General features: G+C 52.6%; 1 protein-coding gene across 1 annotated transcript; it reads left to right on the top strand.

Annotated features, from left to right (window-relative positions):
- Nucleotides 1-2,395: 2,395 nt before the first annotated feature.
- ABHD6 (abhydrolase domain containing 6) lies at nucleotides 2,396-11,032 on the top strand. The gene is made up of 8 exons (XM_009865580.1): nucleotides 2,396-2,562; nucleotides 5,942-6,098; nucleotides 6,512-6,625; nucleotides 6,831-6,963; nucleotides 8,191-8,348; nucleotides 9,157-9,211; nucleotides 9,690-9,790; nucleotides 10,440-11,032. The coding sequence occupies exons 1-8, from the start codon at nucleotides 2,444-2,446 to the stop codon at nucleotides 10,614-10,616; spliced, it is 1,014 nt and encodes a 337-aa protein (XP_009863882.1). The 5' UTR covers nucleotides 2,396-2,443; the 3' UTR covers nucleotides 10,617-11,032.
- Nucleotides 11,033-12,354: the final 1,322 nt, after the last annotated feature.

The raw sequence follows: 12,354 nt of genomic DNA, 5'->3' as shown, positions 1-12,354 counted from the left end.
TCTCAAGGATTTTCTGGCTCAAAGCAGCCCCCGGGGCTCCCGCAGGGCAGCCTCGGTGCTCCTGCTGCCCCTCCAGCTTGAATTTCCATGGCCAAAAGCTGCCCGCAAGTTCAGGCCAGCATTTTCCTGCCTCTCTGGCAATTTCCTGCGGCTGCGCTAACGCTTCAGCCCCGGCTCGCGCAGGGAAGGCTCCGGGCAGGGAGGGCACTGAGAGTGCGTGGGAAATTACATTTAAGACGAAGAGGAAGGGGATGGGAAGGAGCTTAGCTGGCTTTGTTCTAATAGCTGTAATCACCTGAAGGACAACCATGAGCCCCATTTCGCTGGGTGCTCCACAGCCCTGCCACGGCTGTCTGGCGGCAGCTCTCCCCACTGCTCCATGCCAGATTTCCCTTCATCTCCGATGGCAGCAGCATGCACTTTGTGCCTGCCTGGAATCAGTGCCCTCCTTTGGCTTTATCATATGAAAGATCCTGTTTACATAAACAGGGGAAAGGTTGGCCAGAAGGTGAAGATGAGGCCTCTTGAAGGGAAGGCGGTGGCTTAAATACTCCAAACTCGCTGTCTCACCCAGCTACCAAGTCTGGAAGGAGAAGAAAAAGCAGGAGTGCAATTTTAACAGGTTTTTTTCCCTCTTCCAACAGTGCTTTCAGACACGGAAGCTACCCACAGTGAGCAGGACCTGTGCCAAGAGGAGGAGGAGGGGATCTCTGCAAAGTAAGCTGGGCTTTTTAAAGGCTTTCTTCTTGTTTCGCTTTCCAAGACCGGTGGAGGTGGTGGGGGCGGTGACCCCGTGCTGGGGATCAGAGGGACTCCCACTGCCCGGTGCTTTTCCCCTGCTTTCTCCTAGCTGCAGCCTTCTCTCGTTATGGGTCTCTAATGGGAATGATAGCAATTTTCTGTGCTTAATTTCTTCCCTGTTTTAATGAGATAGTGAAAGGCAGTAAGTGCTTTCTTTCAGGTGAGTTCCTGTGCTGCCCTGCTCTCATGTACAAGGTTTATCTGTTGCACAAAGTGTTTATCTATGAACGAGCTCCACGGAGATCAAAAATCTTTCTACAAAATATTAATTAAACGAATAATGATACATTATTAAGGCTCGAAGAAGGAAATGAGGTGTAGCTTTGTTGAGGAGGTGCCTGGTGGAAATATTTACAGTATTCCTCAAATTTTGGTTATTCCTTTTTTTGCTGGGGGAGGAGGATAAACCTGGCTGTTGCTTCAGAGGTTCTGTAAACCGTTTGTCTTGATCGAGTCTAATGTGGGGGTTTGATGTGATAGGTCACATGGTGTCGGAGGGGGAGAGGATGTGACTGTGGTGATTCTGTTCCTGTTTCATGGTGGATAACATAAAACGTACCACTTACAGCCGTGAGTCTTGCAGGAAGCAGAAATGAGTCTGCCTGTCCTGGCACGGAGAAATGTGGTAGTGGTGATGGGGAGGGAAATGGCTGGTGGGAGAGTAGGCGTGGAGGATGTTTCGTTTTATAAATGTGTGACAAAGGAGCTAGTGCTGAGGAAAGAGCGAGGGGTAAATTGGTTAGCAGGGGGAATTAGAGGAGATGTGTGTGTAACAGGGTTTAATCCTTTAATGAGAAAAATATATCCCAGCTGCCTGTGTGGTGGGACGAGTTCAGGGACGAGCGCGGTGTTGCCTGAGAGCTTGCCCTTGCGCCCTGTGTTCTCTGCCTGCCACCACTCAGATTTATCTGAAGGATACTCAGGAGCTGGGATGGGGATCCATGATGGACAGCAAGTGAAAAAAGTCCGATGTGGCAGGAGTGAGGACCTGGGGGTGGGGATGCATTTGTCTCAAATAAAGGCTGGTCACCAAAGAGCACCCTGCCGGGTTGTTTTCTCTAGTTCCCGAGCCCATTAATAGGCTCTGCTCCCTTGGTTAGTCGGTGCCTGTGCGGAGCAGTAATGACAGCCAGGCTGAAGCCATCAATTCTAGGTCAGTGGTTGTGTGCTGGGGGTTTGGGATTGGGCAGGGGGAGGGGAGCCAGAGCTGGATGCCTGCCTCCGAAAAGCAGTGGGGAGCCTGCTTTAAGGCAACCTTGCCTGCACCACCCATAGCAGGGGACAGGCTGCCTGCACCCAGAGAGTGGGGATGGGCTTCCCCAAGGACCAAGTCACACCCCATTGCCCAGGACATGGTCTGTGTCTGGTAAGGAGGCTCATTGCTCATTTGAGATGTGCTCTCCCGAGAAGATAAGATTGCAGTAATTAGATCCATTAAGGAGCCAGAAGAAATCAATGATTTTTAAAACTGAAAGAGACTTTGCTGCATTTCTGACAGGTATTCTTTGCCTCTCACAGAGCTGCTTTCCTCTCTCCCTGGCAGCAGAGATCTTATTTAGTGTTGACTTTTCATTGTTTCTGGTGTTTAACCTCTGATCCTTCCCTAAATGTGGGCAGGTGAGGACGGGCCGTGAAAAGCAGCATGGACCTGGATGTGCTGAACATGTTTGTCATCGCCGGTGGCACCCTGGCCATCCCCATCCTGGCTTTTGTGGCCTCCTTCCTCCTTTGGCCCTCAGCACTCATCCGCATCTACTACTGGTGAGTTCATCAACTAGGCTGCTCTTGTTTTAGTGCGTGGGGGGTGCTACTGCTGGTCCCCATCGGGTCCCTGCTCCCTGGCACACCCTCAGGGGCACAGAGAGTCCCTGGGCAGCAAGGTGACACAGGCAGAAGTGGGTGCTCCTGCCTGTGATGGTGAAAGGAGCAGGTGAGGTGGAGTTTCCATGGGCATATTGGCTGTGTGCAGCTTTAAGCATCTTTGTGAGAATAAAGTGGCATTTTCTTATTGTTGTTTTGCTACTGAGGCTCATGTCTGTCAGGGCAGCCTGAGTTGGGCTGTGGAATATCTCCGAACGTTTCTGGGTCATTTCTCCCCAGGACTGGACCACGACTGGGAAAAACATTGCTGAAGCCGTGTACCCCCCATCCTGGCAGACCAGGCAGGCTGATGACCTCCCGCCTTGTCAATGCAGCCGTTGGTGCGGTTGTCCTCGGCTCTGCCGTGGCTTCCTTGGCTCACACGCTCCCTCCCGGTTAGCAGCCTGTGTGGCAGGCAGGGATTTTTCTCCTGCGAGTAGTTACAGACAAGGCTTTTCTCATTCTGCCTCTCTCTTCTGGGCTGGAGCATCAGAGAAGATGGAGTGATGCTTTTCCTTTGCCCCTTTGCATCTCTTACTTTCCGATACTAGGAGGCAAGGGCTACATCATTTGGTCTTCATCTGCCCCTGGAAATCAGCGATAAGCACACTGGCAGCTTTCCAGTCTGGGCTTGTTGCAGGTGAAAGCTGGAATAATGGTCCTTTCAGAAGCCGGGGCAGCAGCTGCTGGCAGATGGTGGCTCCTGCGGTTTTGCTCACGGGGTGTTTCCAATTCAAAGTGACCTCCTGCGAGAGGAGGATGCTAGCCCAGCCGGCACTCAAATGCAGCAGCGTGGTGAAGCCTGATTCTAACAGTACATTCATGAGCAATCTTAATCTCAGCATCTGGGGGCTGAGAGAGGAGGGAGGATGGGATGAAAACTGCAGCAACTGGATTGGAACAGGCGAGAATTTCTTCATGTTGTGCATCTCATGGGGATCTCCAGAGACAAATGTTCTGCAAAGGAGAGCAGGCGTGACAGCCTCCTGCTCCAGGCATGTCCGGGCAGCTGCCAGGGACAGGTCCAGACGGTACCGAGTTTGTCAGTTAAAGGGTTGGGTTTTTTCCATTTGAGCATATGAACAGCTGGTGGAAGCCAGGGAGGACACTGGCAGGCTCAGGTTCATAGGAGGATAGCCAGAGCAATGCTGCCACAGCAGAGCAGAGCCCGTGTGGTCGGGAAAATGCTTTCAGAGGGTTACACACAGGGGCAGCAGGACAGGGCTGATGGCCGGAGCTTTAAGGACCTGAGCTGAGAGGGAGGTAGAGAAGCCCCTGCTGCCTTATCCTTCAGAGCTGCAAATTAGAGGCTGTGTGAAAATACACCGTGGGTAGGTGAGTCTGTGTTTGGCTGAGAGCGTGTGAGCAGAGATCAGCAGGGCTGTTTTCTTTTGAAGGGCAAGTGCCCCCATCTCTGCCAGCATTTTTGGCAGCATTGGCATCTTGCAGGAGTAACTGTGATGCTCTGTGTTTCATGGGCACCTCTTTTCTCAGGGTCAGCAAGCAAGAAAGGTGGGTTTGCCCTCAACTCTTCCATTCCTATTTCCTTTCTTCCGAGTTAGCTTTTTGGGGCACAAAATCATTGTGTTTCCCCACTGGTGGAGGCAGGGGAGGAGGCAGGCAGCGTGCCACGCTGTCTCTGCTTTTCAGCCCCATGCAGCTCTGTCTTCACAGCATTTCTAGGATGTCCCTGAGGACCCTTCTCCCTTTTCCCACCACTTACTGCCCCCTCGTCCTTCTCGCTGCTGGTCTGTGTGTCCTCAGCCTGTGCAGCCGAGGGTCACCCTGGACTCCCATTGCCAATGGTCCTGGCTCCCTCCCCTGCCACTAATGCGCATCCCTGCTGGGAGTGACATCCGGGGCTGCTGCCCCGTTGACCCCAGCCCCAGAGCCTGCCTGCTCCGCCTGCTCCGCTGACAGGGGTTAATCAGTTTAGCCGCTGCCACTAAGCGCGTTAGCACCTTGCGAGGGATCAGTTCAGCTTTGCACAGATTATTTTGCCTTCTGCTGAATTGATCCATCAGGATCAGTTGCTAAAAATGTTATCATCTGGCCCATTGGTAGTTTACACCAGTGCCTTTGAGGCGAGGGCTCTTAAGACACTTATTCAGGGAGAAATTCACCTCTCCTTGCAGGACCAGCACAGAGCTGAGATGCTGCTTAAGTCCCCCTAACTCCTTCTAAAAAGGGATTATGCTAAAAGAGGATTGCACTATGCATAAGCTTTGAGTGGGCAGAGAGCTAGGACAGCCTCACAATGTTAGTGACCTTGCTTTGGTGTCTCACATAAATTCTGATGTTGTGTATAAAAGTATTTGACGGTACCTTGGCCATCAAGAGTAGCTTGGTAGTTGTCCTGAGAAGAGTTATGTCTGAGTATAGGGAAAACGCAGAGAAAGTGTGCCTGCTCCGCCATCTCGGACTGCACGTACACATCATGTGTCCAAAGTGTCACCGATAATCTCTGCCCAGGTCCCCTCTGGCTGGCACTTCCACTGCATCCTCCTTGAGCAGGCTGTGAGCGTGGGCTGGCCGGAGCTGCCTGCCTCTGCCTTTGGAGGAATAACCCAGGTTTCCCTGGGGTTAACTCAGTATCTTCTGGGGTGTTTAACTCTGTGTAAGGATGATCCTTCCTCGTCCTTTGTGTGGGCATAAATACATTTTTAAGATCATCTAGTTTGTATATGGGGAATGGGTTTTACTGGTGACGTGGTTATTTTGGCTGGGATCCTATGTGCGTGTCCATGGTGTGGTGCTGTCCCACAGCTGCAAGAGTGTGCCCAGATTAACCTGTGACAGATCCACCTGGAACAAGTGCCTCCCTTGGCCTGCCCATTCTGTGCGCTGCCTTGCCGTGTGTGCTGCCTTTATCTCCTGAGGCTCTCTCCTCCTACCAGCCTCTGGGTGTTTGTAGCTTTAGGGTTGTTATTTTGGCCCATTCTCATTGCCTTGAGGGAACTGTGCAAATTAATTATTTCAGTTATTTTTTGAAGTCCTTACAAAACAGGGTGTCTCCATAAGCCATCTGCAGTGCAGCCATGAATTGCCAGTGGCTGGTACTACACCTGTACAGGATCACGTGTAAGCATAGGGTCTGTTCTGGCAACTAGATGCTGGGAATTAGTCCCCTTTAGGGCCATGACAGCACTGATGTGAGCCCAACCTAACTGGCTGTAGCGAGTTAGCAAATCTGTGGCTGAGTTTGGACTTGTCGCCTGGCTTGCATTGCCACCGGGCCCTGTTCTTGCCTCACTCATTGGTGTTTTCTCCTTGTTTCCAGGTATTGGCGCCGAGCCTTGGGTATGCAGGTTAGATATGCAAACTACGATGACTATCAGTTTTGTTATTCCTATAGAGGGAGACCTGGATACCGACCGTCCATCCTGATGTTACATGGATTCTCAGCCCACAAAGACATGTGGCTGTCTATAGTCAAGGTGGGACTCCATTTCTACCATGTTGCCACTTAGTGAGAGTCAATGGTCCTGGGCTTGAGGGCGGTGTGGGAACCCAACGGTTGCATGCATAGGATGGGGTATCACTGTAACATGCTAGAAACACCCTCCTTAGATCTGTGCTCATTGTTCATTGGATCCTTTTCATCCCTGTGACATGCACAGCAGCAGGGGAAGAGCAGTATGTACCTGCCTCCTCCATGGGGAGTGAGTCTTGCCCATGGTTTCTCATCACGTCATCCATGGTACATGAGCTGGCTTATTCTGGTGCACGAGCAACCAGGGGCTGCTAGGAGGAGAGCGAGCCCCCTGCTCCAGCAGTGGGCACCAGTTTCCACCCCTGGACTTCACAGCAGTTCCCCTGCACTGTAACCACCTCCAGTTTGTTTCTGCAGTTCCTGCCGAAGAACCTGCACTTGGTGTGCGTTGACATGCCTGGGCACGAGGGCACGACCCGCTCAGCCTTGGACGATTACTCCATTAGTGGGCAAGCTAAGAGAATACACCAGGTAATGCCCCAGCGTTGCACTGCCTCTGCAGAGGGATGCAGGGACACGAGGGATGTGGGGACACAAGGGGTGCTAAGTCCCCTGAGCCTTGCCCCTTGCAGCCCCACTCCCTCCCTTCCCAGCCATCAACCTCAAGCTTTTTGTTGAATATATCTAATGACCCTACACCCTTTCTTCCTCCCCTCTAACAATGCTCCCTTGTCAGTTCGTGGAGTGCATCAAGCTGAACAGAAGGCCCTTTCATTTGGTTGGTACTTCCATGGGGGGGAACGTTGCTGGCGTCTACGCTGCTCAGTACCCAGAAGACATCTGCAGCCTGACCCTCATCTGTCCTGCAGGTGAGCAATGCAGGGGAGGTGAGATGGGGAGAGAGTGAGCAGGAGTCAGTGCAGAAGCCCAGAGCAGCACCGGAGGAAATTGAGGCCTTTACTGCAAAGTATTTTGAAATAATTTATATGTACAGCCTGAAAAACTCTGGCAGGGTGCACTTCCAGGGCACAGGAGGAAATCACAGCCTTGGCCTGACTGCTCTTCTCCAGGGCTTTGGAGTCTGCTGCACTGTGCCATGGTTAGAGCTGGGACTAGGGACAAGTCGTACTCTGGAGGAACATGTGTTTCGCCTTGGGGTGGCAGCTGTTTCACTTGGCATGTCTGTAGGCTCTTAGTCTGGAGGGCAGCAATGGGAAAAGTCTCCCCAGTCTTGGCTGCTTGAGAGCCTGTCGTGCCAAAGGGATGGGCTGCCGGGAGCCGTCGAGCTCACTCCTCCCACCTCTGGGTGCTCCAAGTGGGAACGGCGCTTTGGGGCCAGGCGCTGGGCAGCGGGACATCCCCACCACCCCCCTGGCTGGGGCACTCAGGCTAGCGTGGCCATGACGTACTGCAGGTGGGATGGTGGGTTTGGCAAGAAGCTTCTCTGCCAGGGAGGGCTTTGCTGAACCCTGGTTGTTATAGCAGCTCCTTCACCCTCCCACACAGGGAAGGCAGCTCTCAGATAAGAAATAAGAAATAAGTAATAAAGCAAAGCGCAGGGTTACCTAGCTACCAGGCTCTGGGGGCGGCACGGTTCCCTTTGAGTTCTGGGAGAGGTGTTGGCCAATTCTTCGGATGTTTCTGGATGTGAAGCCTCTGTGTGGAAGCTGCAGAGAGATTTGGGATTAAGCTGCTGGGGGTGCAGTGGTGCATGCAGATGGGGCTTCTCAGATTTTCTGTCTGACCTTTGCTGTAGCAGGCTGGGCACAGGCATTAAAATAAAAAAAACAACCACTGTAGTTTTTGCCAAAGTGTTTCGCCTTGTCTACAGGCAATACATCTCATGTTACATCAGCCTGTGGGCCTCGGGGTGTCAAGCCCTGGAGCAGGAGGGAGGCTGGGGTACCTCCAGGTGCATCTTAAGGTAGCTGTATGTACAGATTTTATTTTCCCCTCTGTTTTTTTTTTTTTAATGATTGAGCAAGTTGGAGGCCAGAAGCAGGGATGATGGAGGTCAGTACAGTGATGATCTCTCACTGGAGCTGTTGGGGTCTCATCCAGGTTTTAGCTTGTGCCCCCATTCTCATTTGACCCAGGCCTGCCGAGTACCACCGACAGCAAGTTCATTAAGCAGCTCCGGGAACTGCAAGAGTCCGACCGCATCGACAGGATCCCTTTGATTCCCTCGACGCCCGAGGAGATGGCAGATATGCTGAAGCTTTGCTCCTACGTTCGCTTCAAGGTGCCGCAACAGGTGAGGAGCCCGGGATGGCTGTGGCAGCCGGGAAAGGGGGGCTTGGAGGTGGGGGGCAAGTTTGCTTCTCCCCAAGCCTGCATGACAGCAGCCGAGGTGATGCTGGGCACAGAGCCTGTGCTGCCACCCTCCCCAGCACCCAGGCAGGACACCCCACCCTGTTCCCAGCATCTTTCCAGCACTTTCCCTTCAAACCTACTTTTCCCACCACCCTCCAGCAGCTCCCACTGAGATTTCTCCTCCAGCGAGGTCTGTGGCAGTGGGCTGGGATGTCAAAGTGCTTTTTAGTTAATATGGCTGTCAGGAAGCATTAAATAAGGCAGCTGCTGTCCGGCTTGGAGGAGGATTCTTTGCTGTTTTTAAAGCAAAAGTGAGGGAAATGTTAATTGCCTTATTGTCAGGAGAGAGGAACTTGAGGAGGGGCTGGCCATTAAACTGGTTTTCCTTAGGAAGTCTGGAATGGGTAGATTGGAGAGTAAGAAAAACCATAAGGTAGCGCCAAGACCTTTTCTTTTTTCCTTTTGGGAAAAGAATAAAAGAAGGAAGAAAAGCACGGTCATGGCTGAGACAGCCATGGATAGCTGGCCTGGGGGAGAAATTTAGGTTTGCATTATAAAAGACAAAAATACTTATTGCTAAAATACATGTTATTTAAGCACGGTTGCACAGCCACACGTACTTGGGGAGTGGCTCACACTGGGGCCAGGCTGCGGGGGTGCAGGGAGGTGGCGGGGCAGTTCCTGGGAATGTTCAGCCCCATGCGGGGCACGGATGTGTCCCCCAGCAGCTCTCCTTTGCTCTCCTGCAGATCCTCCAGGGCCTCGTGGACGTTCGCATCCCACACAATGATTTTTACCGAAAACGTAAGTGTGTGGCAGCAGGCCCCCTGACCAGGCTTTCCAGACAGACCCCTGGGGCGTGGCGATGGGCTGTCCCTAGCCCCTGTGTTCCCAGCAGGCTGCCTGACCCCAGCACCCCCCAACTGCCTTGCTGAGGGTGGGAGAGGGCAGTGCCATTGACAGATTTGGGGATGCACCGTGGCTGCTAGTAACAACCCACCACCACCCCCATGGGCAATGAGATTGCTGCTTCAGCCTCATCCTGCCAACTGGGTAAATTAGTACTAATACCTACAAGAAGGAGGGTTGTGAGGAGGATGTTTCTGAAGAGGGGCTTGGTGGTGGTGCAGGACTCATCCTTTGCTAGGGCTGCCCACTGGGGCTCTCCATCACCCCTGCCTGCGTTTCCCGCAGTGGGGATGCTGACAAGGCAGGGAGCCTTGCAAGAAGGGAGGGCAAAGCGTTCCCCTTGTAGGACTGACTATCCTTTTGTTTCTACTAGTGTTTTTAGAAATCGTGGATGAGAAGTCCAGGCACTCTCTCCATGAGAACATGAGCAAGATCAAAGCGCCAACGCAGGTCATCTGGGGAAAGCAGGACCAGGTACGCAGCCCCTCTGCCCGCCCCACGGGACTGTGTGTCCATCTCTGCCCGTGTCCACCCGCTAGGGCACGGTGGGGGCTGCGAGGTGCTGGCACATGTGTGTCCCCATCCCCGGTGGGTTTGGACATGGGGGCTTGGAGGAGTGATGAGCAGAAAGATGCCAGCAAGTGTGGGGCCTGGGGGAGGAGAGGACGGTGCTGGGGCTGGGGAGGGCGAGGGGCATAGTGCCAGCAAAGAGAGTTGTCCTGGCAGCTGGTGGGCAGGCTTTAAGGCAAAGGCCTGGGGCTTCATAGGGCAGGTTACAGAGCGAGGAAGGGGAGGGGGAAGGAGGTGAGCTATGGGCTCTCTGTAAATGCAAAGTGCAAGTGTTTGCTTGCAAGTACCTTTTGCACTGAGCCACCAGCCAAAAGAGCATCCAAGAGAGCTCCCTGCCGCGTGCTGAGGCCAGCACCATGCAGCCTCCCTGTCCTGTCCTCAGGCATGGGTGCCATGGGTGCGGCTGGGAGCTGGCAGCACAAGGACTGTATCCATATCTCTGCTCAGCATCTTGCTTGGAGCTTGCAAAGGCAGCCTCGACAGGGTTTCTGCAGTGTCTGGCAAAACCTAGGTCTGCCCATGGGAGTGACTGTTTTTCCCCACTGCCATCCAGGTGCTGGATGTTTCTGGTGCCAGTATTTTAGCGAGTGCTATCCCAGACTGCCACGTGTACATCCTGGAGAACTGCGGGCACTCGGTGGTGGTGGAGCGGCCCCGCAAGACAGCCAATCTCATCCTGGAGTTCCTGGCGCTGCTGCACAGCATAGACAACCACAAGAAGCAGGCGTGAGCGTGGCGGGGAGCCGAGTGCCCATGCCACGTCTTTTAAATTGTAAAGTACTGCAGCTTTGATAAGTTCTCAGGGATCTTGTATGAATTGGAGCGAATGTGCCAAAGTCCCTGAGGAAGGCAGAATCAGATACCTAAACTTATGGCACCGCCGGCACAGCGACCTAGGGGTCATTGAGCAACCTCCATAGATACAGGAATGGAAGCAGAATCTCTCCCTTTTCTACTTAGAGATAAAGTAGAAATGAGCGGAAATCACCAAGCGCTAGCCATGCTGTGTGCTGAAGCTCCTTACGCAGCCATCCATCTTACCTGAGTTACCGGCAAGTAGTTGTTAATGACATTTACCTAAACTATGTAAGAAAGGTAGGAAGGAGGAAGTGTCCTGAACTGAGACTTAAAATATTTCTACTACTTAGATTCTATTGTGTTGCATGCTGCTGTGCTGTAAGAGAACCCCAGTGCTCCAGGCATCCACTCGAGTGCTCTTTGTGTAGCTCCTTAACTCATGACTTATGCAGAAAACAACAGAAAACTTCATACGTGGAACTCCAGTGACTGTGTGTGCAAAAATGTTTACACTTTGAGTGGGTTTTTTTAAATCCCCGAACAGCTCCTGCATATATGGAATGCCTTAACATTGCCCAGGGCACGGCATCTGCGCACAGCCTGCCTCGCCCAGGGGATGGTTCGCCCTGAGGGTGAACAAAGCGAGTGAAAACTCGGGGTGCAGGCAGCAGCTTTGGCGCCGTTGTGCAAACCGGAGGGATGGAAACCCCTGGGGGCGATTTGGTCCCCGAGCCCCAGCCAGCAATAAGCCTGTGGGCACGGTGCGAGTCAGCAAACTCCGGCAAACTCTTGTCTCAGCTCTCCTACCACATCACTCTGCTGAACACCTTGGTGTAAATAATGATTTTATTAATGAATTCCATGAATTCTGTGAAGGCCAGTGTCAGTGAAAGCGGGTGTGAGGGCTGGGAGCGGGCTGCCGGGGTTGTGGGCTCCTGGGCTGCGAGGTGCTGCGTTTGGAGATGTGCACTTGCGCATCTTCTTGACTGTAGCTCCTGGTCTAGTGAAATTACAGATAGAAAGGGGCAATGCAGCTGAGGTGCTTTGCAGACTGCGAGGTGGTGTACATGGATGGATCCTGCGCCATGCTGGTCCCTCGCTGCACATTCCAGCGGGAGAGGTCTGGTCCTGGTCTCTCCCGTGGCTGCTGGGGGACAAGGTGGTGCGTGGTCCCCTCGAAGGCAAAGCAGGGGGCGGCCATCACCCTTCGGTCACCCCCAGCCCTCCTTGGAGGTGGACACCAGGTTCTGCCAGACCCCCCCTCCGCAGACTGGGGTGCTCACAGGCATCTTCTCGCCATTTTTCTCAGATACCCCGACCTGTACAGATATCTGGAACTCTCCATCAGCTTCTCTGCTCTTTTTAAGAGAAGAAATGTTGTTCTTTTAGAAAATTAGAAATTTACTGTTAATTGCTTGGTTATTGTTTCTACTACAGGAGTTGATTTAAAAAAAAATAATTAAATATTGCTCATAGTTTTATGTGGTAAAAGCCAGAAAAAGTTGTTGGGCATCTATATGGTTTCTCATATGCCACAGATTGCTGTACACAAAGGATTTATATGGCTATTAAAATCTAGTGATTTAAGGAGTACACTGTGCAATGATTATTTTTTCCTTTGAGGAAGAAGGGGGTTGTGGTACAGGATGACATATGGCACTAGGGACTTT

The sequence above is a fragment of the Apaloderma vittatum genome, unplaced genomic scaffold (assembly GCF_000703405.1).
Source record: "Apaloderma vittatum isolate BGI_N311 unplaced genomic scaffold, ASM70340v1 scaffold29872, whole genome shotgun sequence".
Classification (NCBI taxonomy): Eukaryota; Metazoa; Chordata; class Aves; order Trogoniformes; family Trogonidae; genus Apaloderma; species Apaloderma vittatum.
The sequence above is the reverse complement of the archived record's forward strand: the minus strand, read 5'-3'. Positions and strand labels throughout refer to the sequence as shown.